Source organism: Lactuca virosa, chromosome 3, assembly GCF_052849685.1.
Source record: "Lactuca virosa cultivar CGN04683 chromosome 3, Lactuca_virosa_CGN04683_v6, whole genome shotgun sequence".
NCBI classification, from domain to species: domain Eukaryota; kingdom Viridiplantae; phylum Streptophyta; class Magnoliopsida; order Asterales; family Asteraceae; genus Lactuca; species Lactuca virosa.
This window is the reverse complement of record NC_136428.1, coordinates 146,713,121-146,740,900: the sequence shown is the minus strand read 5'-3', so window position 1 is coordinate 146,740,900 and position 27,780 is coordinate 146,713,121. Positions and strand designations below refer to the sequence as shown.

At 33.1% G+C, this 27,780-nt stretch overlaps 2 protein-coding genes across 2 annotated transcripts; one reads left to right on the top strand and one right to left on the bottom strand.

The window, feature by feature from the left end:
• Positions 1-19,553: 19,553 nt before the first annotated feature.
• LOC145162660 (basal transcription factor complex subunit-like protein) lies at positions 19,554-22,116 on the bottom strand. Its single transcript, XM_079081740.1, has 11 exons — positions 21,926-22,116; positions 21,509-21,618; positions 21,310-21,404; positions 20,980-21,226; positions 20,803-20,849; positions 20,679-20,716; positions 20,494-20,593; positions 20,284-20,352; positions 20,078-20,154; positions 19,892-19,987; positions 19,554-19,783 (listed from the first exon to the last, which is right to left on the bottom strand). Exons 2-11 carry the CDS (start codon positions 21,537-21,539, stop codon positions 19,714-19,716), a joined length of 870 nt encoding a protein of 289 aa, XP_078937866.1. The 5' UTR covers positions 21,540-21,618; positions 21,926-22,116; the 3' UTR covers positions 19,554-19,713.
• Positions 22,117-23,821: 1,705 nt separating this feature from the next.
• NBS1 (nijmegen breakage syndrome 1) lies at positions 23,822-27,574 on the top strand. Its single transcript, XM_079085695.1, has 13 exons — positions 23,822-23,956; positions 24,427-24,480; positions 24,573-24,828; positions 24,905-24,990; positions 25,092-25,222; positions 25,309-25,355; positions 25,446-25,554; positions 25,639-25,725; positions 25,805-25,970; positions 26,481-26,866; positions 26,935-26,996; positions 27,091-27,193; positions 27,435-27,574. The coding sequence occupies exons 1-13, from the start codon at positions 23,920-23,922 to the stop codon at positions 27,486-27,488; spliced, it is 1,578 nt and encodes a 525-aa protein (XP_078941821.1). The 5' UTR covers positions 23,822-23,919; the 3' UTR covers positions 27,489-27,574.
• Positions 27,575-27,780: the final 206 nt, after the last annotated feature.

Here is a 27,780-nt window from a genome sequence, read left to right as displayed (position 1 = left end):
TAGGAGTTCTAGTCGTCTTTCACTAACTAGTGAACGAATATGCTAAGTTACATATTGCAAGGATTAAATAATTTCAGAAGGTTGGGTCTAGCCCTATTTCGCAGCTCTTGTTTGAGTCCAACCGTTGTAGGGTAGGACCTCTCATTCGAAGAATTATCTAGTCTGAGTAATATGTAATAGTATTCGCAAGCTTTTAACTGTTTTAAATGCTTTTAGGGGGGGGGGAATACAAGTTGAACACAATGATAATTGTGTAATTGTTTGTTATAAACATCTTTTAAAAGATTGCTTATGTCTCTTATAAGTGATCAAAACATTTCAAAAACTCTTTTAAAGTTATGTTACTTTATAGTCTTACAAAAACTCCGTTTTTAAAGTACAAGCATAACTTAGTAGATAAATGAGTCTTTTCAATAACAGTTCAAGTAAAACATTAGTAAACTATAATAGGTATAGTTTAGGAAGATACTATTCATTACTTCTAGTACAATGAAGCATACAAAGATTCAGTTCATACATGAGTCAAAGCATACTATTATGAGAAACTAAGAGAACATACTACGATGAGAAACTAAGAGAACATACTATGATGAGAAACAAACAGAACATACTACATACTAGACAGAGAGAACATACAATACAACTAGTACATACAATACATATACAAACATACTATAACATAAATGTGAATCATTGTTTCGAGGCATGGCATCACCTGTCATGGTTCGATTTGCACCCAGAATCTCCTAGAGGGAGAGCGTGAATTTGGGTATAGACATATACTGGATTGACTATCCTACACCTTGCTGTTCGCTACAGTGGGATTTGCAAGTCTACGGGTGCCAAATGTCATTTCTTCTGACGTCTTTCATCGTCGCATTATTAGTCGATAGTATGGTGCAATCATATCACATTATACCTTAAATAACAATTGATTTAAGGTAGAAAGTACAGCAGTAGTTACTATAATACAACACTACAGTACTTTATTATTTCCCCATTTCATTCACATTGTGATCTTCTCACAATAAAAAGTAATGTAAAAACTATATTTTTGGTTAAATGATAGTCTCACTTGGGAAATTACACAACTCATGCAAGAAATAAACACACATAACAGTAGATGCCTTGGTAGAAGGCTACATTTAGTAGAGAGGACCATAATGTTATCCTTATGATTCCTTAATGTATACATCAAAGGATATATATATTAATAGGATCCGGCAGGTAACAGGATGTGTGCTCTCCGCTTCATTTCCTGTTCCTTGTTTGGTTGTGGGCTTGGAACGAATTCACCCAGTCTATTTTCTATTCGATTCTAGATATATATATATGCTTAGTATACATTAAGTCATCATAAGGGTACCTAGTATGGGTCAAGTCATAGGACACAGAGTCAGTGCACAGTTTTCTAGTACAAAACATACTTTCCAAATCAGAACTTTTGGTTACAAAACTAGAAACTTACCAGTTAAGGGTTTAATCCATTTTATTAAACCAGTATAAACTCAAAGGACCTTAGGTGATTAACTCTATAATACTTTAGTTTATACATCATGGTTATATATCATTAATACCCAATAGATAGTTGGATGTGTGCTTTCCGCCTTACTTCCTGTTCCTTGTTTGGTTGTGGGCTTAGGGCAGATTCACCCAATTAACTTTCTATTCGATATTAGATTATATATAGCCAGTATAAGCTAAGTGATTATAGAAGTAATCACTGTGGTCACCATTTTATAATAAGAAATAAGGGTTTTCTTAAAGAATCTTTTCATTAAATATAAAGGAATCATTACAATTAACTCCATGAGTAACAAGTGAATACACCAGGGTTATATACAACAATGATCTAACAACCAATGGGATGTGTGCTATCCGCCTTAATTCATGTTCCTTGTCTGGTTGTGGGCTTAGGGCAGATGCGCACAGTCGATTGTTTGTTTACTCTGAGTTTTATATAACTTGTATCCATTTAGTACTCATAGAAAGGATTGTAGAGTCATTTTTACTTATCTTTCATTAAAGTAGGAAATATAGGATTTTCTAGAGGAACAGGCGAACTTTTCTAAACAGAACTTACAACTTACTACATTTTCAACAACATTTCACAACAACTTTCTACAACTTACTTACATCCCTACAATCTTATGAACTCACCAGCTTAATTGCTGATCAACTCTTTCAAATAACTTGTATTCTCAGGAGCCTGGTAGACAGGTACTCGTGCTGGGAATTGAGAAGATGGAGCATAGTAGCTTTAAGTCTTGTTTTGTTATTGGTTATGTATTCTATGTTTTATGAACACACACCTTGTAAACACTTTCTTTCTAATGAAATAATTGTTCATTACTTTGCTTACTATAATGTATATCTTGTGATACTAAACATGACGTCCTCCACCCCCGAACGTTTCCGCCGTTCCGGTTTTGGGGTGTGACAATGTGATGTATGGATATCTTGGTACTTAGAAATTTTAAGGCCAATTCCTTGACAAAGAGTCAAGTGAAGGACTAGGAGATCGAGTTCACAATGTTGTGCACTGGTCAAGTCCACCATAAATAACAATAAGATTATTCGTCATGATTTACTAAAAGTCTAGTAAACGTGATTATGCTTACAAGATTAAGTGTAATTCTGAATCATTGAAAAGTTTCATTGAATGGCAGAACGAATAAGAAGAAACAATTAGGCAGAAAGATAAAAGGTTCTCCAATCTAAGAAGAAGGGAGAGTACTTTTGTATCGTGTTTATGATCGTCTTAAGAACCATAGTACAATTCATCCTCTAAGGAAACCTTAATGCACTAGTATGGCTAAGAAGAGGAGTCGAGAATTGTCAAAATGGGTTAAGTCAATAAGATGAATCATACTTCGTTCCAAAATCAAGTTTTAGAGTCGTACTCCAAAATTGTGATTTGAGTGACATCATCTTAAGAAATTTAACAGTAGGAATGTTCTTACACTAGCACATTTTGGTCAGTTGTGATGTCTTGGATAAGACAAAGACCAGCTAGTACCAAATTGTGTGTAGGTTTGTCTTGATAAAGACACACACACTGACTCTTGAATATTTGTTTTGTCAAGAAATGTTTCTTGATAAGAGAATCTTATATGTCAAGAGGTCAGTGGGAGTCTAAAGATCTTGAAAAGTTTCAAGAACAAATCAAGAAGTAAACCTATTAAACACTAGCACACGACTTGAGGATTGTAACCTATCGTTTTGACAAAATTTTATTTATGTGCCAATCCAGTTGAGTGATTATGCATATGAGTTCTACGAGTTCTCAATTGAATGCATAAGGGAAAACACCATGATCAATGAAAGTACATTGACTGGCATAGGTGAGCTGCTAAATAACTTGGAAGCAATGGTGGGACCCTTGATGGCAAAAAATTAAGAATGAACAATTTCTGTCCATAAGAGTTTGAATTTGTCACAAACATTATCTTACGATTATGCTTATGACAAATTTGCATGGATAGGAACACATGCACCATAAAATCTAAGTGTCATAAGGTTTCTCTCCTTCATGAAAATGATTGTGAGGAAACGCTATCACTAAGAGAGATTTTAAGGAGATAGCGATTATGTAGATTGCATTCTCAAGTTCGATTATGATTACGGCATCCCTCTTCATAGTTCGAATTGTGAGATTTGGCAGTTAGTCTGAACATTTAGGACTTAGTAATATAAGTTCTGAATTAGTTTAGACACACATGTGAACTATCTAAGGAAAGGTGTGTGAATTTGAAAAACTTAGATAAAGGCTTATCGAAGCATATCGTATTGGAAATATGAACTTTGGAAAGTCAATAAGTATTGTCTTTTAGAAGTCCAACTGTTTTCTGAATACGTGTCAAAGCTAGTGGGAGCATAAATGTTATGCTGGTATGGATATAATCATCATGTTAGTGGGAGCATGATTATTATTGCAAGTTAGCAATATTAATTATAGAAAACAAAAGTTTCACTTTGCAAAGTTGCATAGGTTGAAAAATTGTTTTGTTATAATTAAGGGAGAGAATATTATACTTCGTTTCAGATCTAAAGGTTTAGATCGATAAATTTTAATCAAATTTAGTCAAAAAGATATATGAATGTTATGTTGAAAGGATTCAACGTAAGAGAATTCTATATATGGAAATAATTGTTGCGTTCTCACACTCGATTATGATTACAGCATCCCTCTTCATAGTTCGAATCGTGAGAACATGGCAAATAGAAATAGAAATATTATAGCAAAAGACTGGTAAAGTATCATGTCGTTGTAATATTCGACCATTCTAAAATTCTCCAAATGCCTAGGGCATTAAGAGGGAAAGAGGACTAGAATCGGATTTGACTGAATTAGTTAAACAACTGTCAAAGATAATCTAAGGTTCGCCAAGGATTGGTCACTTGTGGATAGTTAGAACTATAGTCATGGATGTACCATATTGACATTATTATGAATAGATAAGATTCTATTTAAAATGAGTTGTCATATGGCAAATATGGAAATGTTTCCATATTGGGAGTTGGACGTTAAGAATTTATGTCTAGATTAGAAACTTTTATGCAAGAAGGATGTTCAAAGGAATGTACTTTGAATGTGAGACTTCACATCTATGGAATTGTCTTGTAACAATCTCCAATAGAGCATTTTGTAGTTTCATTGGCCGAGTCTTGGTGACTTTTGTGCCGTGACATTACGAAAGGACCGTTGCATAAAGTGTAAGAATCTAACATATTCTAGTAGTGGCGAGAATTTTGTAATCTTACACTAATTGATAAGGATTAGGAATTGTGAAATGAGTTTTGTTGAAAATGTTCTCAATAGATCTATTTCACAAGGTAAGGACCATAGGTAAACATAGTGTGCATGCTTGGAGCATGGGATAATTGTTGTTATAATTCAAGTAATGAGTTGATTACTCGAAACATTGTATAATGAATAATGTGTAATCAATATGGTGACTAAATAAAAGGAGTTTTATTTATACTCAAAAGTTTGGGGCCATATTGGATTCGATTATTATTGTGTTTCACTTTGCATGTTTTGACTTCCTGAATAATAAGATTATTCGAACGTTCCACAGTCGCTCATACTTTGGGAGTAGGTATGAAAGAAGATTATGAGTGCTTACGAATATGATTTGAGCATAGGATTAAACCCACTCTCACTTGGATCGCTTCATGGATTTTATCACGAGTGATTGGTGAGACGATAATATCTTATATTCTTGAAACCGAGATGTGTGAGTTGTATCTTGCGAGTCGGTTGCACATTGATAATATGTAAACACACCAGTAACTTGGTGTTATAAAACATATTGCTGTGTGTAATTCGGTGAGTGAGTACAAGCGAGCATTGAGTCGAAGTTTATCCGTTCCTTTTACCCAATGTAGGATAACAGCGATATCTGTGGGCCCCTCGATGATTTAGTGATGACAAACATAAAGTGCTCGGTCGGGCCAGGACTGATTTGATTTGTTCAATTAGTTAGTCGTCATAAATCGGAAATCGAGAAACAACACATAGACTGAGAGAATGATTTCAATACATGTCTTACGTCTATACGATATCTAGAATGGAGGAATATATGATCCCTTATCTAAAGGACGCGTATCTGATAAGATCAGAGTTGACAGCGGCTTTTGAAAGCTACGATTGCTGATCAGGATCTGAAGTCATACGCAGAATAGTTATTAGACTTATCCAAGTGGGAGACTGTTGGATTAGTGTCTAAGCCCATAACTATTTTGGTATATACTTGACCCGATTGCGAGCATGGTCCTTTTGGGTTGCCTTCATCAAAGAAACTTGATAGGATGATTTATGGAAAAAGAGAATAATTATGATTTATTAATATATTATATGAATAATATATTAAGAGAGAAATCAGATTATTTAATTAATAATAGTCAAGAATTAATCAGAATTAATTTTGTGGCTAAAAGACATTAATTAAATAAAGGGGACTAGAACTGTCAATTGTGTGATAGTTGGATATTGGGCTAATGGACTCCATAGAGGATGGAGTGGATGAAATCTATGGGGAAACCCATTAGAATTCGTTCAAGGCCTCTAAAGGAGGAGTCCATGGGCTGCTTAGTGCCTAAGCAGTCAGATTAGGGTTTCCTAGTTCAAAACCCTAATAGCCTCACATATTTAAAGACCCCTAGGGCACCAAAAACGTGGTTAAGCTTTCCTTAGGATTCTTGGACGTTTTTTTGGTGCCTCCTTCTCTTCTCCTAAGTCATCCTCTTGCTCTTGGTGTTTGTGAGCCATTAGAGGTGTGACATTTGTGATACTAAGCTTTCAGAAGCCAATTACAAGAAGGAATAGATTGTTATTACTACATAACAATCAAAGGTAAGATCTAAACCCTATTCTTATGTTAATATCGATTATCACATGCTAGATCTAGGGTTAATGGATTTGGATGATTATTGCATGTTCATTAGACAAACTAGATCCAAAGCTTTAGGGTTTGCATGTACACCATAGGAAAGTTGTAGTGCTCAAAACCCATCAGACCAATCCTCACACAACACTAGACAATGCTCATTGATATGATGTTATACCAAATACAACTCAGACAGGTCGACTGGTTAAACAGATCTGAAGGTTGACTCCCTACCCCCTGCTTTTCGCACCACCAGAGAGATCACCGGAAAGCTCAACTCAACGGTAGCTTTTTTAAAAGTCAAGGTTAATCGATCAAAAAAATTTAGTTACTATAAACTAGTTGTTTGGTGCACAGTGCACTTGTATATATGCTAATTACACCATATAACTGGTGACTCTAAAATCGCATAATAGTTCATTGATTATCTGGCAACAAAAGCTTGCATATTAATCTTGATGTTTTCCTATTAATCCTGATGTTGAGAACCACCAATATTTGAATGAGTCAGGGTATTGTAGTTTCCTTCGATTAATGATTATGCAAATAGAACAAGACAGGGTATCATTCACCGTAAGAATTCATAATTGTGTGTGAAAAGAAAAGAGCTCTGCTACTTGTTTGTTTGAATTAGGTTGGAGGGTGTCATGTCATGTTTTTACCATGGAAAAAACACTCCACATATGATTTAGGTGTGGTTTTGGTGGAGAATAAAGGAAGAAAAAGAGAGATAGATGAGAGATGGTATGAGTAGAGAGAGAGAGGCATGAAAGAGAGAGACCACGCCTGTTTCTTGCCAAACGCGGCCAAACGGTATTGAAGATTGTAGGGTGGGGTTGATGTTCGTGGTAAATCGCATGGAAAATCGTGCCCACACCCCCAAAGCCTTAGGCTGGTGGGTGTAGACAACATGTTAAGTGGTGTTATCACACCCAAAAGTTGTCACCTCACATACCATATTACCTCATGGTGTTATAACATCAAGTGAGAAAATATGCAACATGTTATAACACCTATTAAATTCCATGTCATCATTTGTTTCGATTTAATTTTTAATATTTATAAAAATAAAACATGTTATTGAAATAAAACCTATTTTTTAAAATCAAACATAACATTTAAAAATCTGAAAAAAAAACATTACAACAAAAAACAAAAAAAATTTAAAAACAAAAAAAAAAATACATTTTTGCCCATAAATTATTCATTTTTGTTATCATTGTACATATAATCAATCAAGTGTTATCGAAGTTGTCCCTTCTTCGCGATATCTGTTTATTGTTGCACGTCTGGTTAATAGAGGAGCTGAATCTGGTTGTAGTAACATGTTCGTACAATACTAGTACATCGTAGTGGCGAAGATATCATCATAGTCATCATCCTTGCACGAGTGGAATTGATCTTTTTTTTTCTAAAAGTATTCAAACTTTATGAAATATATTTCAAAAAAATAATAAGGTGACATAATTTGGTATAGAATGTATGCATTTATAGGTAAATAAAATTAAATAATTTTTTTTAATCAAAATGATCGTTCAACATTCCAAAATCAGAAGAAAAAAAGGGAAATGACTGATGAGGGTAACAAAGTGTTGGACTTGTTCTCATTCGGTCCCTTATCTTTTTTTGTCCTTATTATACCATTGAACTTAATATTCCTGCTCACCAAAACCCTCGTGACCGGTTATCACCTGTTTTGCCGATTTCCTTATTTTAAAACATTTAATTACGGATGACATGTCGTATTACGTGGACTTAGAACACATTTCATACCCGTTTCTCTTTCACCCCCTTTCTCCTTACAGTTAGGGTTCAAATGGAAATTGAATACAACAGTTCAATCGAAGAATACGGTTACGAAATTGAAGAGAACTAGTGAATGCGAGTGTTATAGTGAAGAAGATGGCCTCCGATTCCAAACGACGTAAGTATTTGACAGATTATGTATATTATAATGGTTTCTTCTCACCAAAACCATTAGTGTACTTAAACGATGTTGTTGTTTCAATCTGAGATGTCGATTTTGGTGCAATGGATCTCAAAGAGTTTATTTTGTTCGTTGAAAAGTTGATTGAAGGCAGTTGCGATAATGTTTATTATTGCACTAGAAATGAACCATTGGCAGAGGGTATTAGGAGAATTGGGAATGATGCTGACTACTTTTAGTTTATTGAAACGGGTTATAGTGATGAAGCTGGTCTAAGAATGAATGTGTACGTATGTGACATCCCCATTTTCATGGCCAGAAAAGACCAATTTGTTTATGCTTCATTTTTAAAATCAGAGTATACTTTTATAGAAAAGTGTTGCGGAATTTTGTTCCCAGAAAACATGATAAGTATGTTATCAAAACATTTTTCGAGGAAATATATTTTATTCATTTTAAAACTTTGGGATGTCAAAGTCAATACAGAAACATAAGCATAAACAGAACTTACATTCATTTACACTAGTGATCTACACTTCTTTAATCTCTCAGTGTAGTGTAGCTTTATATCGACACCTGTGATACAAATAAACTGAGTGGGTCAGGTTGGGAAACATGGTGAGTACATAGGGATTTCAATCCCACATATATATATATATATATATATATATATATATATATATATATATATATATATATATATATATATATTAGAACTCACAAAATATACAATTTCACCATATATAAGTAACTTTACCCCACTCCGTCGATCCTCACAACGAGACGATCCATACTCTAAAATTAACCTCTTTACCTAATCCATACTCCCAGATCCAAAATTTACCTCTTTACCTAATCCATACTCCTGGATCTAAAAGTTACCTCTTTACCTAATCCATACTCCCAGATCCAAAATTTACCTCTTTACCTAATCCATACTCCTGGATCTAAAAGTTACCTCTTTACCTAATCCATACTCCCGGATCTAAAAGTTCCCTCTTTACCTAATCCATACTCCCAGATCGAATATGTCTTATCCATACTCCCGGATCTAAAATTTACCTTCTTACCTAATCCATACTCCCGGATCGGGTATGTCTGATCCTTACTCCCAGATCTAAAATTTACCTCTTTACCTAATCCATACTCCCGGATCGGGTATGTTTGATCCATACTCCCGGATCTAAAATTTACCTTCTTACCTAATCCATACTTCCGGATCGGGTATGTCTGATCCTTACTCCCGGATCTAAAATTTACCTCTTTACCTAATCCATACTCCCGGATCGGGTATGTCTGATCCATACTCCCGGATCTAAAAACAAGTAACTATGTCCTAACCATACTCTCGGACTAAGGACAACTGACTAAGTCTAATCCATACTCTCAGATAGATGACAAGTTTTAAAGTTATTCCCTCCGTGTATATCTTATTTGTACTAACAAGGAGATACTACCCAATATCCCTCTTAATTTATTTAGGTCTACTCTGTATCCTAAATCATCATATATTTATCAGATATGCTCTTAACACGTATTTCAGGCAGTATCAAAACCAACTATTTCATCACCCATGTTCTACCCAACATATTCGTAGATATAAAATACATATAAAGTTCAGATCTGAAGAAAAAGTTTAGATCTGAAAAGAAATTACATATACGGTTCAGATCTGAAGAAAAAGGTCTAGATCTGAAAAACAAAATACATCTACAGCCTAGATCTGAAGAAAAAGGTTCAGATCTGAAAACAAAATACATCAACAGTCTAGATCTGAAGAAAAGGTTCATATCTGAAAACAAAATACATCTACAGTCTAGATCTGAAGAAAAGGTTCAGATCTGAAAACAAAATACATCTACAGTCTAGATCTGAAGAAAAGGTTCAGATCTGAAAACAAAATACATCTACAGTCTAGATCTAAAATCATATATTTATCAGATATGCTCTTAACACGTATTTCAGGCAGTATCAAAACCAACTATTTCATCACCCATGTTCTACCCAACATATTCGTAGATATAAAATACATATAAAGTTCAGATCTGAAGAAAAAGTTTAGATCTGAAAAGAAATTACATATACGGTTCAGATCTGAAGAAAAAGGTCTAGATCTGAAAAACAAAATACATCTACAGCCTAGATCTGAAGAAAAAGGTTCAGATCTGAAAACAAAATACATCAACAGTCTAGATCTGAAGAAAAGGTTCAGATCTGAAAACAAAATACATCTACAGTCTAAATCTGAAGAAAAGGTTCAGATCTGAAAACAAAATACATCTACAGTCTAGATCTGAAGAAAAGGTTCAGATCTGAAAACAAAATACATCTACAGTCTAGATCTAAAGAAAAGGTTCAGATCTGAAAACAAAATACATCTACGGTTTAGATCTGAAAAACAAAGAAGTTTAAATCTTTCATCTAGCACAGATCTCAAGTAAACAGATAATATGCACACATAAACTCTTTAACAAATATTTAACTCTTTAACAGATATTAATACTTTAATTAATACTTGTATTAAAATCATGATCATGAAAGAGACTATGCACTTACTTGATGAGGTGATGATTCGGACAACACTTCGCTTCTCAAAATAATCTTCTTTGACGAAACCAAGAAGTTTGCTTGAAAACCGGGCTCTACGCGGGCAGAGTTTCAAACCAAAAAACTCTTTTCTTCTCGAAGCCTTCGGGCTCTCCGGGGCTTTCTTCTAGTGCTAGGGAGGTTCCCTAGGCTTCGGGGTGGATTAGGGTGGCTAGAGAGAGAGAGAGAGAGAGAGCAGAGTGAGAAAGAGATGTCAAAATGTGTGAAAAATCGGTTGGCCCTCGCACCCCTTTTATAGGCCGAGAGGCCTCACAGTACGTGGGGCGTACCTCGGATCTACGCCGGTCGTAGCACGTGTTGGACACCGGCTGGAGCTTCGTGGCTTATTTCGGACCGTAGGAGAAGTCAAAACACGCAGCGTACCCATCCTCGTATGTGGGGCGTACCCCTCGCATCCAGCTCGCATTTTGCCGTTCTGACTTCAAAAATTCATAACTTTCGCATACGGGCTCCGTTTTCGACGTTCTTTATATACACGCGTAGGTAGAGACGTACTCTACAACTTCCGTTTAGACTCCATCGGCTAATTTTGAATTTATTTTTAAAGTTATATTTTTAACAGGCCGGGACAGGAAAGTTTGTTAAAAATTCGTAATTTCTTCATCCGACGTCCGTTTTCGTCTGTCTTTTTACCGTTGAGCTACTATTAACGAGACCTTCGATTCTCATTTAGGTTGTGTCGGTCAGAAATCGTTTGATCCAATATTCGAACTCCGGGCTGCATACTGCTAAGCCGAAACTTAGAAAAATTATAACTTCCTCATACGAAGTCAGATTTGGGCGTTCTTTTTATGCACGCTCTCATTTTAACGAACACTACGACTTTCATTTAGATTGCTAAGGATAAAAAGTCTTCTATCGTAAATTCACTATTTACGTCACGCAGTGTCGTGCCGGTTTTGTCGCGAAACTTTGACAGACCATAACTTCTTCGTTGCAACTCGGATTTCGGCGTTCTTTATATGTACGGAACCCTTGTGACATATACTACAACTTTGTTAAGATTATTTATTCTAAATAAACTTCTATCAAAAAATCATTTTCGCCGCTTATTGTGTCTTAACTGACTAGTCTGGATCTGCGGGCGTTACAACGTAGACCACGAAAATGAACCTATACTTGATTGGGCTGATATGGAAGTAGTAGAAGATGATGAAGGCCATTATTCTGAGCAAGACACGGATGATGATAACGACTCACAACTTTCTGATGATATTCCATAGGAGCATGAAGCAGATGATTACATTCCTTCTTTTGACAAGACTATTGGTGATGAATTCTTACACCGGGTGTCAGGTATTTGTAAGGATACAAATGATGAGGTTGAAACCAAAAATAGGGATGACAAACCAGTGTACCCTGTCCATAATGAGAACCAGAAATGGGACAAAATGGTGCCAGTTCTAGCTACGAGATTCTCTAACCCTCTGGAATTGAAAAATTGTGTGGCTAACTATGCAGTGAAGAATGGCTACAACCTTTATTATGAAAAAAATGATAATTAGAGGTTATTAGTAAGATGTTGTAGGGATAACAAGAACCCATCTTGTCCTTTTAGACTGTGGGCTTCATGGATGAGTAGTGAAAGGTCTTTCCAGATTAAGTCCTTAGTTGATGACCATAATTGTTCAAGAGTCTTCAAACTTGGTTCCACTGTAACATATAAATGGATTGGAAAGCATTTTAAGAATTAGCTTTTGAAGAACCCCAAAATAAGCATAAGGAAAATGAAAGCCAAGGTAAGTACAAAGTTTAACTTGATTCTTAGTGTGACTCAATATAGAAATACTAAGAGATATGCTTTGGATGAAATAGATGGTAGTTTGATAGAACATTATGGTAAAGTATGGAGTTATGGAGAATAAATAATGAGGACAAATCTTGGTTCAACAGTAAAGATAGATATGAATGTCATGCCTGATTCCACCACTTACTTTTCTAAAATGTATGTTTTAAGGGTGTGAAGGATGGTTGGATTGTAGCATGTAGGAGGGTAATAGGGGTAGATGCTTGTTTTTTAAAGGGTATATGTAGAGGCCAACTGTTAACAACTATGGGTAGGGATGCAAATAACCACATCTTCCCTATTGCATGGGTTTTGGTGGCAGTTGAAAATAAGGAAACATGGAAGTGGTTTCTTAACCTCCTGTTGGATGACACTGAAATGGGACTTGGTCATGGATTGAACCTCATAACAGACCAACACAAGGTATATTTTTTGTTATGTTTTGTTTCAGATGAATATTTTTGTTGTGTCACATATTCCATGTTTTCTTTCAGGGATTAATAGAGGCTGTCAAAGAAAGGGTTCCAGCAGCAGAGCATAGACAATGTGCTAGGCGCATCTATGCTAACTTCAAGAAAAGATTCAAAGGTGAACAATATAGGAAGTTTTTTTGGGCTGCTGCTGCTAGTACTACTCAACCTAAATTTGAGGCATAAATAAATTCCATAAAAAGTTGACCCTTTGGCTTATGAACACCTCATGGAAAGGGGCCCTAAAAGTTGGTGCAGGGCATTCTTTGAAGTGGATAGGGCTTGTGATGCTTATGAGAATGACATATCAAAAAGTTTCAACTATGTTATTGATCTTGCTAGGAAGAGGCCACTCCTCACCATGTTGGAAGAGATTCGGATTTATGCAATGGAGAGGATGTATAAAATGTTGCTAGAGGGACATAGTTGGGGTAATTTAAAAATATGCCCATCTATAAGATTAAATATATCAAAGTTAAAGAAACATCAAAGGTATGATATAACTTCTATTTTATAAGTATTATTATCAAATCTATAAGATTAATAGAACTTGTTACTTTTATGGACATATTTTGGGGAGTTATACCTTATAGGATACAAAAATATGAGGTTAGGCTTGGAAATGATGGATATGTTGTGGACCTTACCAGCAACACATGTGGATGTAGATCTTGGCAAGTATCAGGTATCCCATGTGTGCATGTAGTGGCTGGCATTTCATACCTCAATAGGAATGGAAAGGATTATGTTGCACCATGGTTCCATACAATCATGTTCTTGACTTGTTACAACCATACCATTAATCCACTTAATGGTAGTTCCATGTGGCCTGAAGTTCCCTACATGAAGCCATTGCCTCCATAAAAAAGAAGGTTACCAGGAAGGCCAACCTTAAAAGGAAAAAGGGATCAATCTGAGAGGGAAAGTAAGGGGAAAACAAGGCATACTATCTCAAAAGCAGGTGCAATTATGAGATGCACCATTTGTAGAGAAAAGGGCCACAATAGATCAACATGTCCTACAAGATCAGAATGTGTAGCATCCACTTCAAGGCCAAAAAAGAAGAAAGCTAAAAATGTAAAAAAGATAAAGGTATGCTATTAAAACAATTTAATTATACTACAACATCCAACTCATTAATTACACCTTTGTATAGCAGGTACTGTGGAACCAGTACAAGTGGAGGATCAAGTGGAACTAGTTCAAGTGGATGATCCTGCTCAACCTGTTGATGATGTTTAAGTAGATGATCCTGCTCCACTTGTTGATGATGTTCAAGTAGATGATCATGCTCCACATGTTCATGTTCAAGTAGATGATCATGTTAATGATGTCTCTGCTCAACCTGTTGCAACTGGGAAGAGGATACGAAAATACTCAGAAAGAATTACCAAGATATGGTTGAAGAGGAATGTTTTGAAGAAAGAAGGAAGCATTGATCACCACCCAATGGTGATCACTAACCTAGTAAAGACATTAATATTTCTTTGAAACGAGTCAAAACATCAAACTATCATTAATCAAAAAGATTTAGTCTTAATACATCAAACAAAATACAACATTAAGGGTTAAATTTAGTCTTTGAATATAACTTCACTAACTACTTCTTAAACACAAACAACAGAAATAACACAATCATCAGAACTTTGTGAGTAAATAGCTTCCATTTGAATTTTTCAAACTCTTGTCTAACAACCAAATTTTCTTGTTCCATCTCCATCTTGCATATGTTGATCTCGTTTTCCAATGTAGAAACTTTGAGGGTTAAATTGCAAAGTTCTTTTTGGTCCTTCCCAGAACTGACTTCATTTTAGGGGTTTCAGGCTCCAACCATTCCCAGAACTTACATTTTGGTCCTTCATTCTTGAAAAAAGTAACAAATTGGTTAAAGAAAGAAGATTAAACCAAAAAGTAAAAACATTTGATTTACCATGGAGTTAGGGCACAATCTGAATTTTTTTCTGGATTGTCTTTAGTTCGTGAAGTTCGTACGCGAGATCGTAACCCACAATAACAAGGATTTTCAGGTTAAAATTCAGCATTTCGTTTGGAAGAGATAGAAGAAGAAGAAGCATCCATGACGATCTAGGGCACAATTGATGAGAATAACGCATATTGTAGCTTAATATTGTATGACTTGCATTTAATAAGCCAAGTGTATGCCACATAATGCCACGTAATAGCCACATAAGAAGTAACCTACAACAACCGGTCGCGAGGGTTTTGATGAGCAGGAATATTAAGTTCAATGGTATAATAAGGACAAAAAGAAAAGATAAGGGACTAAATGAGAACAAGTCCAACAATTTGTTACCCTCATAAGCCATTTTCCTAAAGAAAAAAACCACATTAAGGCTCTTTATGTTACAACGGAAGACCACATAACGGCTAGGGGACGATGTTTACGTCGTTGAAGGCGTGCTATGTATGCCATAACGCCCCTCGACTAGCCATACTTAGTCGTCTTAAAGGATCAATTTTAACCAAACTCAAATCGACAAGACAACCGCTAATTTATGAAGATGTAGAATTTTTCCAAATGTATTTTCAAGGAACACGCAAAGTACACTGTGACCAAATATGCATTAAAGAATATTTTAGATATTTGATTAATACATATCATAACTTATACAATACACAATTACTTATAAAACTGAATATTATATTTGCTTGCGCAAAAACTAATAACACTTTCTCTATTTATGTTACCTAAATAGTAAATAATACAATATTACAATATTTTCCTATTGTCCTCTAACTTTAATCGGAAGGGTTAATGACCTAGAAAGGTAACAAACTTTTGTTTTTGTCCACATTTAGGTAACCATGTTTTTTTCGTTTATATTTGACCATTGAACTTGTTTAATCTGTTCAAAATAGGGTAATATGACCGGTAATTACGGTAATATTACCCTATTATGAACATGTCAAACAAGTTTATTGGTTAAATGTGTACGAAAAAAACATGGTTACCTAAATACAGACAAAAACAAAAGTTTCTTACCCGTTTTGGTAATACTGGACAAGAACCGTCTTAGGGACTGTGTGCTCTGGGATCAGGCTCCGACAGTCAATGAACAATTAGGTTAGGCTTGGTCTAACCCAGTTTAGTCTCGGCTAGTCATGGGCTAAGTTGTGTTGCTCGATCTTTAAAACACATACAACCTAACCCCTTAAGCGTATACAACCTACTAACTAGTTGGGCCTAAACTGGGTTGACCCAAGACTTAACCATCTCCTCATACAAAAGACCGGACAACCTAATTTCATTTCACATCAATAGATCTTATGACTACTTGCACTTAACATAAAGAATCCAATATTACCAAAATAGGTAAGGAAGTTTGATTTTTGTCCATATTTAGGTAACCATGTTTTTTTTGTACACATTTGACCAGTAAATTTGTTTGGCCTGTTCATAATAAGGTAATATTACCGCTAATTACCGGTCATATTACCCTATTTTGAACATGTCAAACAAGTTCAATGGTCAAAATGTGAACGAAAAAAATATGGTTACCTAAATGTGGACAAAGACCAAAATTCGTTACCTTTCTAGTCATTAACCGTAATCAGAAATATATAATTTTCTTAAAAAAAATACTCCGTATATTTTAAAACGTTGAAGTTATTGTTTAGCAACTAACTCATTATTTTGAGTGTCACATCATTATTCTTTCTTAGCAACTAACTCTTAGCATTTGGTACGGAGTGGTGGTGTGATAAATTAATAAGGTTTATTTTAAAGAAAAAAAAAAGATAAAAATAACAATAGCTATGAACCAATCATAATCAACCATTACATCTTCTCTCTTTTCTTTCCTCTCACTATTTGCTGGAGTGGTGTTTGATATCTTAGCATATTGTTTGGTGAGAGGGGTGGCGAGTCCACTCCCTCAAGCCTGGACTCCCTCAAGCCTTATAGAGATAAAACAAAAAAGAAGGAAATAAATATTGGGATATGTAACAAAACAAAAAGCTTTTCCTTTTCGTACAGTGTGGGCTACAACGGCAGGTCTCCTAAAAACCTGTGTCCGCCATTTCCATTTAAACCACTCACCAGTCCGTCACACTCTGCTCTGCATCCACAAGAAGATGAAAGAGCTCGCCGAGCAAGAACTCAAGATCCTCGAAGCTCAACACCCGACTCGATTTCAACTTCTGAAGCTCGAGCTCAAATCATTCATACAGCTTTTCGATGAAGAAGAACAACAACAATCTTTCGAACGAAAACAGCAGCAGCAGCAGTTTCATCTATCTATCCTCACTCAAGGTTGGATCTTCAGTTTCATTTTGATGATTTAATTACTCTTTCGAACTTTATATTTGTTGCTGAGGATTCATTGATTTTGGTAAATTATAGAGTCGTCAAGTAGGAAACGGGAGAGGATGAAGGTAGAGAGGGAAGAAGGGAAGACGAAAAGATCAGGAAGAAGAAGAAGAGCAGAAGAAGGAATAAGTGGCGCCATTCAGAAAGCTGAAGCATGTCTTCGAAAGATTGAAGCTTTAAAGTCTCTTTTTAGGTCTTCTAATGGATAATCAACCATATATACATATGAATGTGGATTTTGGTGCATGTTTTTTTGATGGGGTTGATGCCACTTTTGGACTTTTGGTGTTTGAAAAAGGTAGACAGTGATATATTGGACCACTATGGTGTTTGAAATAGAAAAACAGTTTATGTATGAAATTTAGTGGTGTATTTTTGATACTACTCTTTGGTCCTTTTAATTTCAATTATGTGATAATATTCACCCAAACATTTTCTAAAGAATGAAACTTATTTATTAATACAGATTGATTGAGAGGATTGGTATAAAATTGATTGTTGAGTCAATCAAGGAGATGACGTATGAGTTCGATTGCATTGAATAGCAAAATATTCATACTAATGAGAATTTGGGGGAAATTGAAGTCGAAAATACTAAAATATAATAGAAGTGGTCTAATATTTGCAATTTGCTAAGACCTGCTTTCATAATTTAAAGGGGGAAAATGAACCAAGAAAATTAAGTTTGATGAATACGTATACAATCAAATGTTATGTTCAATGGTCTACAAATTTTACAAAATTATGTTATATGATTATATCATTCTCATCTTTGTTGAGAATTGGAGGTTCTTAAAGATATATAAATATCATTTGTAGTACAATAATCAAAACAAATATAGTTGATTGAGGTTGAATACATTAGTTAAAAAATTAAAATAAAATATAAATAATAAACTTTATAAAATGAATTTTGAGACTTGTTGCATAATAATGTAACACCAAGACCCGGTGAAAAGCACAATGAAATTTTCATTTAAATGGTTTACAATATCTACTATAAAGGGTTGTTTGATAGCGACCGAATGAGTCAATGCCTGATTGAGTCATACTCAGTCTCTCATCAGACACAAGAATAGGCATATCAGAGGTTATAGAACCAAAACAAAGATTTTTAATTGTAGTATCAAACAGTTTAATCTAACCGAGTCAGACCCGAACCAGTAATGGTATATCAAATAGCCCTTAAATCATTCACAAAAAAATGTAACTTTGTCTCAAAGAGACTCTACATTTGCACCGCATACACAACACACATAAAAACATGAATAAGACAATGAGTAGGGTTTCCAACATGAACATAAAAGCTAAGCAATCTTGTAGATCTTTTAATCTTGGTCGAAGTGGACCCCTTTCCCTTCTTAACAAACTCCATTCCTAAAACACATTTCAACATAGTAACTATAAACAAATAGCATAGTGTGTAACAATGATACTATCTCACAAGGAAATCTCAACTCATCAATACCACTTTAAGTATAAACAATAGACTCATGATGCAAATGTAATTCCATGCTATGCAATGTATATGAAATGCAACACATGCTGCGACCTTTCACAAAAGCAGCCACACAAACATAAACAAACATAACACACATACACAAGAAGGCACACATTTATGAACGGTTCCTAGTTATAGGAATGTACTTTGAAAGACAATGTTATAATTCGGAATATTGATTTTTTTTTTCACATAAAAACAGCCACACAAACATACACAAGAACGCACACATTTATGAAGGGACAAAACACGTAAGATTGAACCGAACCACAAGGATGATTCTTGTAATTTAATAAAACAATCTTTTAATTTCTCCTTGGATGATATATTTGTTAAGTATGAATATTGCTATATTATCCAATTAGTTCTTATCAACATCAAGCAATTTGAGTTTAACCAAATAAATGGCCTACTTGTAATGATGTGAGAATTCCTAAAAGAGGTCTAAAAATTTAATATTTACACCTTAAATGGCCTACATAATTTTTTGACAAAACATTAACGAAATTCATAACTTGCTCAAAATAAAAAGATGAAAACTAGAAACCAAAGTGTTAATAAGTTTATAGGAATCAAATAATCAAACTTTTTTACAACTCATCAAAAAGTAAGTTTAGTAATTATGACAACTGCCTACAAAATTCAGCAAACCACTTCTTTTTTCATACAAAGAAGCTTTAATTAACAACATGGTTTAAGTTTAACTATCAGGAGCTTTTCTCTTTTGATTTGATGTGGAGACACTTGTTTGGGGTTGACCAAAAGCTGACCTGTACTCCCATTTATAAAACCCATAAATTTCAATTTATAATTAATAATAATTAACAAAATATGAACTGATGATAATAATTAACGTTAAAATCATACTTATTACTCACCCACAAGTTGAACATTTCTTGTGATGCTTACAGAAAATAGATAGACAAACAGAGCAAATATACCCCATATCAATCGTATTTTTGTGACAAAAACACCTGCATTTTAAAAAATAAATAAATAAAATTAAATTAAATTAACTTCTAGCATTTAATAATATATATTAAAAAAAAAAAAAAAAAACTTACGAAGCACGAAAATCTACACCAACAGGCTTAGGAAGTTGTAAGAAGTTTCGTGAATGCAAATCTGTTGCAAATACTGTCTGCATATGAAAATATATATATATATATATATATATATATATATATATATATATAATCTTTAATTTAGTTTCTTTAAAAGAAAAAATATATATTTAAAATATATGCCAGGGTGGAATATTTCAACATACTGTTAGATACTGGAACAATCCTTCTAACTGTTGTGGCTTCAGATATACACCTCCAGTTATATAAGAAGCCTAAAAATCAAATAACAGCAATATATATATATATATATATATATATATATATATATATATATATATATTCAAGTAAGGGCAGAATGGTCATTTTCATAAACTTAACAGATAAGCAGAGGGACAAATTTGTAATTTACTCACCTGTTGCAGGAATGCAGAATGTTGTGACCCAATAACACATGAATCTATAGGCACCATTGATCTTTGAGCAGAAAAAATTGAATTCATAATGGCAACATATCTAAAAAATATAAAATCTTTTTGTTAGAATAAAAGGAAAAAGAAATTTAAAAAAAAAAAAAGAAAAAGAAAGTTGAGAGACATACTGTCCAGGTCCATCTTGTGATCCATGTAAACACAAAATCTGTCATTATTTATCAGATTAATTAAATTAATAGGTAATATTTAAATTATAATTTATAAACTAATTGATGAATTCAGAAGAATTACCCGAGGTTGTGGATGAATTGATCCAGAACGAAATACTCTTTGTATGTCTAATCATTGTGGTTATTTTAAACAATCTTTTTATATATTAAAAATACTAAAATGTTGTGATAAAAAGAAATGAAAGTAGTAAAAAACATAAGAAAAACACAAAATGGTGGAAATTATGAAAAAGGATACAACAAAGTGCCATTGAAAGAGATCCTGAAAGCAAAGAAGATCCAATTCCATCAACTGATTCTTGCTTATTAAGCTCTTCATCTTTAATCACAAACTCTTCTAATTTTTGCAACAATGTTTCAGCTCTTAGGTTACCATGACCCAATGAAGAATCATATATGTAATCACAAGAATTGAATCCAGTTGCTATCACCACCACTTGATTCAGTTGATTTAGTAGAATAATTGAGTTCAAGAACGAAAGAACCTAACATTATTTTTCATAAATTAATTGTTTTTCACATGGGTTTTTGTAGTTTTATAAGAGTGTTATGAAAAGATTTTGTTTACTTGAGATAGAAACTTGGAGAATGAGAAAGGGGTAGCAGTTGAGCTCCAGAACAATGGATTTGTGTCGATTAACACCATTAGCAAGCTTACATCATCTGTGATTAAATTATAGATTAGATGAATTTGATTGATGAATGAAGATAATTAAATTGATTGAGAGTATAAAAACGATTGTAGAGAGAATGAAAGATAAATTTACCTGTGTACTGCTTAGATGAAACAGGGGTCATACTTGGTTTTTGTGTAGTGTGTATGATGGATAAAGTTCTAAACTGAAGAGATTAACTGTTTGGGATGATTTCTTAATAACTGAAACAAATTAAGAAGAATTACAAGGTTAGTGATTAGTTCATCAAATACAAAGATGGAGTCCACCTTCCGAGAACTATAATCAAGAGCATGTGCCACTGTGAGTCCTGACATTGATGACATTGCATCATTCGACACTACATTTGGAACTTGCAATTCTTTTTCTAAGCAGAATCTAATCGTGGGAAGGAAAGAGTGGTAGTACATCACACACAGTTTATTCATTGAGGACTTTTATCAAACAGGTAGCATGCGATATGTATAAGTAAGGGTTTTCGCACAAGAACATCAATTTCTTTGGCCATACCTCGATAATTTTGGAAGGGAATGGCAAAGTGGCTCTAAGACGACAGTGTTGCCGCTTGTTGTTCCTTGCGTATTCTGTAATCGAATCGAACAAAGGAGTATTCGAGGGTAATCGGAGTCTACTACTGCTCATGAACCATCAAGGTCACACGAGAGTGTGTCTCCTTTTACTTTTACACGAACCTCACCTTGGCCCCTCGCTCTTTTGTTTAAGGCTAAGATAACCCTCTGACTTTTAGGTTAGTTATCCAAAAAAAACTATTTTATGTATTTATATTTCTAAAAAATAATATGTATTTATGTGTTTAAAAACATATTTTCAAATTTTAAACGGTATAACCAAATAAAAAATCATATATAAAAAAATAACATTTAAAAGCAACATAAATATAGGAATGGCAACGGGGCGGGTTCGGGGCGGGGCATGGTTTCCCAAACCCGACCCGATATTTTTTGGGTATCTTATCGGGGCGCCCCATTGGGTTTTGGGTTTTTCCGTCGGGTTTCGGGTATCTTATTGGGTTTATAACAATTCATAACAAAATCTTTATTCCATTTTAGGTACTCCGATGTCTTATAAAAAATACATGTTCTAGCCTCCTTTTTAAATTATAAATATGATGCATCACTTTAGTAAAATAAACTGGACGTTATATTAAAAATTATTTGATTTAAGTTTAGTATAATACGTCAAAACATAAATAATTGTTAATAACTAAAAAAATTATTTGATTTAAGTTTAGTGTAATACGTTAAAACATAAAAAATGATCATTCACACCTTATTTTTAAAAACTAAAAAGATTGTCTACAGTAAGTATTTTATCTTTGAATGCGTGCAATTAACATCAAAAGGATTCGTGTGTGTGTGTGTGTGTGTGTGTATATATATATATATATATATATATATATATATATATATATATATAATCGGGTCGGGGCGAGGAGTACTCACTCCCTGCCCCGAACCCGATAAAAAACTCAATAACGACCCGTTACCTGACCCGAAATGATCGGGTTTCGGGTTTCCCCGTCGGGTTCGGTCTTTTTTGCCATCCCTACATAAATATAATATTTAATTAAACATATTTTTTATATAAATATGTTTTTTTATAAATATAATATTTAATTAAATATTCTTTTTATATAAATATGTTTTTCTGTATAAATACATATAATATGAAGAAAAAAACCTTAGGATAAAATCGTAAAATACTATAAATTTAAAATTTTTATTTACGAATTTAATATCATAATAACCTAAAAAACTCGTTATAAAAAAGAAAATGAAATTTTTTGATAAATATAAAGACATACTTTATAGTAAAACCAAACATTTTTTATAAATATTCCTTTTACTATTAAAAACAAATCAATTGTTCCAATAACATTGTATGAAAACTAAATCACATAACATGGAGTGACGCATAAGTTTAGGATTTAAAGTTCAACGGATTTACGTGTCCAAATCTTGGTGAAAATTTCAACTCCAATCCAAACCAATTAATTGAAAAAAATAATTTATTTAATTAAAACTGATTGAAAACCTCAATCTAACATATTTAATTTTAAATTTAAATTTGGTCCATGATGGATTAGATCACAAAAACCTTTTGCCCGACTCTAATTTACGCATGTTAAAAACTCCTTTTATTGCAAACTTTATCTTGAAGAATTTGTGCCCACATAAATCATATTATTGCAAAGTTAGTATTTTCAAACTAATTGTTGTGAAAATTATAAATATGTTTCTTGAAGTTATTAATGGTTATAAGATTTTAGTGATTAACCAAATTACTATTTTTTAAGCTATCATAATTCTTCACCGAATTTTTTAATATAATTTTTAAATAGTTGAAAATCCAAAATAACTTTTTTGGTTTAAACTTTAAACTTTTTTTTGAAGAAGTAGGGCCAAAAGTCACATATTATTCTCCAAAATCGACTCGAAACCCCCTTCGACGTGCGAAGAATCTCCGGACGAACGACGGCATCAATGGTTTGGGGCCTCTTTCCCTCCGACCCCCTTCCAGGTTAACCTTTCCCTCTTCATCTTTTTTCTTCGTATTTCCAGTTCATCTGAAACACAAGAACTCAACAAGTGTATTTTTTTCTGGAATTTCGTCGAATACCTTCAGTGCATTTAGTCGAATGCAAGATTATGCCAACAATCTTAGTGGGTACCTTTTTCTTTAACCAGGTGTTCTCTTTATAGCAAAAAGTAAAATAAAAAATAATGTTGATGATGATGATGCAGGAAAAATAGAACGAATTTTTCATTTATGTAAGGCATATTAATCGTTTACACTTGAACTAACTGTAAATGAGGGCTTTCGAAGGCAAAATGATCAGAGAAAATTGGAATTGTATTGTTTTGAGTTTTGGGACAAATCAGATCATCAAAAGACAATAGTAGGAACCTGAACATTGTGAAGATGAAAGTTTAAATTAGTGGGAAACGAATTACTCTTATTATTTCTATTGAAATTGAATTCATTTTCAGGGGAAGAAACTTATTACTTCTTTAGCAAAGGGACATATAAAGTGGGGCGAAAAGGTAAATCCAAATTATCAATTCCATTTGCATTCATTTACTCTTTCATTTTTGTATCATAGAAGTTTACTAATCTTGGATTCTTTGTTATATAGGATGTGATATAATCGTTAATAAAGATAAAGGGGTTTCACGGGTTCATGCAGAAATAATCATTGATGCCATGATTTCCATTGACAATATTAAAAAGAAATCATCCAAAATTAGGATTAAAGATTGCTCAAAGTATGGAACTTTTATCAGAAAGCCTCTTGGATCTCAAAAAGAAAAAGTTCATGAGTTTCCAAATAAGGAAACAACATTAGATGATGAAGACCTTGTTTCATTTGGAACTGGTAATGCCACTTACAGGTATACCAATTTTATAAACAAATTTTTTTATTTTTCTTTAAAATCTTGACAAAAGATTGCTAATTTGTTACTGCAGGTTTAGTTTTATTTCCATTGTGTTTTTTCTTTGTGGATTTGAGTCTTCACGATTAAAACAACTTAAAGAAAAGATATCATCAATTGGTTAGTAGACTTCATCATATCAAGAATTGAATTATGTTATTTGATTTTTTTTTTAAAATATATTCAATGAATAATATTACTATTTACAAAATGGTTTACAGGTGCTTCTATTAGTAATACATGGAGCCCAAAGTGCACACATGTTGTTCTTGATGATAATGCTTCAGTAAATGGTGTTCTAATTGATGCTATAATGTCTAAAAAACATTTTGTCAGTTATAAATGGATACAGGTAACTTTATTTTTTTATTCAATAATCAAAATCTTGAAATAATTTTATGTATTTAAATATTAAATAACATGTTTGATTGCATTCAGTCACTTGCAGACAAACGTATTGACACCAAAATTCCCATCTGCAATTCGTAAGAAAACGTTTAATTGATTCACTTTTGAATATTTATATAATTATTTTTTACATGATCATAAAAATATATTTACTCTTTTCCCTACAGTGATCCTCATACTTTGATATTGCAAGGAGTTTCTGTTAAAATTGCTAACACTGAATCTAGAGAAAATTGTTTAAATGGATACACTTTTCTTCTGGAATCATCAGAAAAGGTATATTCTCTTTTTTTTTTTTTATGATGCATTCTATTTTTCATTTTAATTTATAAAATCTTATGTTTATAAACTGTTTCACAGTATAAAGTTAAGGAAAAGTTGCAGCCATTACTTGAAACATTTGGTGCAAAAGTTATTCCTGTTGAAGAATTCATTCCCCAAAGCCAGGTTTCTATTAAGTCGTTCTTTCTGTATTAAATTATGTTCCAATTAAATTTAAAAAAAAAAAAAAATCTTTTTTTTTCAGGGTTTAGAAGAAGATGAAAACAATCATGTTGTACATGTCATCTCTGTTGAAGAGGGTTTTGAGTGTACACATATTATTACAACTATACCAAAAGTGAGTGAAATAAATTTGATTTGTGCTACTTTATCTGGACACCTGGATCCTGTTGTTTTTGTATCACCACCTGGTAATATTTCTTTTTTATATACAAAATAGCAATATACTTTCTAATTTTTTTTTCTTATTAAAACATTGTACTTTCAAATTATTCCTTATCAGGGCATTGCACTTTTATAAAATTTACACATTTTTACAATGTTGGATTATGATGACATGACACAAGATAACAAGTTTTTATGCCATGTCATTGTCCACATAGGATGTCCACGTGTAATATGAATGTACTGCTTACATGGCAAATGCCATGTCAGCGGTATATTAAACGTGGACATCCTATCTGGACAATGACATGGCATAAAAACTTGTTATCTTGTGCCATGTCATCATAATTCAACATTGTCATAATGTGTAAATTTTATAAAAGTGCAATGCCCTGATAAGGAATAATTTGAAAGTACAATGTTTTAATAAGAAAAAAAATTAGAAAGTACATTGCTATTTTTTTTTTTGGCATTTGGCTTATTACAAATGTTTAAAGTTTATAAAAAATAAAAATATCTTTAATTTCCAATTGCAGAACATGTCACATCTTCATGCTCCACAGATGAGACAATTGTAGCAGATTCAGAGCCAGAAATAGAAATCATATCAGTTTCTACATCTTCTAAAAGTCAAAAATTAGAATCTGTTGAAGATGAAAAAGGGAAAATATCTGTTTTTCATAGTGTAGAATCTGTTCAACATGAAGTGGAAACTATTGTTCATGATCCAATAGATCCAGTAAAAACCGATGAATACATAAATATAGCCACAAATGATACAAAAGATGATGAAATTACACCTGTAAATGGGATTTCAGATGTTATTTTTAGCCAAGATTTGATCATTCGAGATACAAATTTACCATCTTCTCTGCCTTCTCCTACTAAAAGCCAAGTTTTGGACTTTAAACGATTTAAAAAGGTAATTATTTATATTATTATTGTTTGTTTTATGTTGTTTTTGTTTTTAAAGGTTAATTTTATATGCAGATGGAAACTCAATCAGGAAATAGTTTCTACAATCTTGTGCCTTTTTCAAAGAATCCTTACAAGTATGATGACATACATTTGATTTTGGTTTTATTTCATGTATATAAAGTAACAAGATTTTGGAATGATTTATTTATAAATTGAAATTTGTGGTAGAGGATCTGAATATGAGAATGAGGGAGTAGCGGAGTCTGTGAAGGAAGAAAAAAAGCGTAAACAAAGTGAGGCTGTTGCAGATGATTTATTCAACAACGCTAAGGTATTTTTTTTTTACCTGTGTGCCTGATGCAGACTGTCTGCATCAGGCACGTTGTGCTTGATACAGTAATTTGTCCGACAACAATGTGTCTGATGTCAGACACATTGTGTCGGATATAATCTGTATCAAAATGTGTCTGATATAATACATATCAAGACACGTTGTGTGCCTATGAGATAACACATACAATGATATATATTTTTAATTTATTATTATTTTTTTTTTTCGGATAATGTTTTAGGCCAAGAAGCGTGGAGCAGCTGGTTTTATTCAGGGGCTTTTTAATCGAAGATGATGTAGGTATTGTATGTTGGTTGTTTAGGAACAAAGTGTAAAATTATTGAAAATGCTGAAAGGTTTTTGTAAGATTCAGTTTTTTTTTTTTTTTTCTTCAAGTTTTTGATTTACTAAAATGTTTGATTATCTATTAGATATCGAAGCTAGTTTTAAATAATAAAAAGAAATTGTGAATTTAAGCTCAATATCAACAATACTTGTTAATGATAACAAATTAACAATTGAATATTACATTAGAATTTGCCAAAACTGATATAAATAATAATTATCAAAGCACAGGTTATGTCCAA

Bases quoted from the DNA above. Each gene is read 5' to 3' on its own strand.
- LOC145162660 (XM_079081740.1), bottom strand. From the start codon at position 21,539: ATGACCCCTGTTTCATCTAAGCAGTACACAG. The intron at 20,850-20,979 runs GTATCCTTTTTC...CACAATGATTAG, and splicing joins TCTTTCAATGGCACTTTGTT to ACATACAAAGAGTATTTCGT. The intron at 19,988-20,077 runs GTAAGTTTTTTT...TTTAAAATGCAG, and splicing joins GGTGTAGATTTTCGTGCTTC to GTGTTTTTGTCACAAAAATA.
- NBS1 (XM_079085695.1), top strand. From the start codon at position 23,920: ATGGTTTGGGGCCTCTTTCCCTCCGACCCCCTTCCAG. The intron at 25,726-25,804 runs GTTTCTATTAAG...TTTTTTTTTCAG, and splicing joins AATTCATTCCCCAAAGCCAG to GGTTTAGAAGAAGATGAAAA. The intron at 27,194-27,434 runs GTATTTTTTTTT...ATAATGTTTTAG, and splicing joins ATTTATTCAACAACGCTAAG to GCCAAGAAGCGTGGAGCAGC.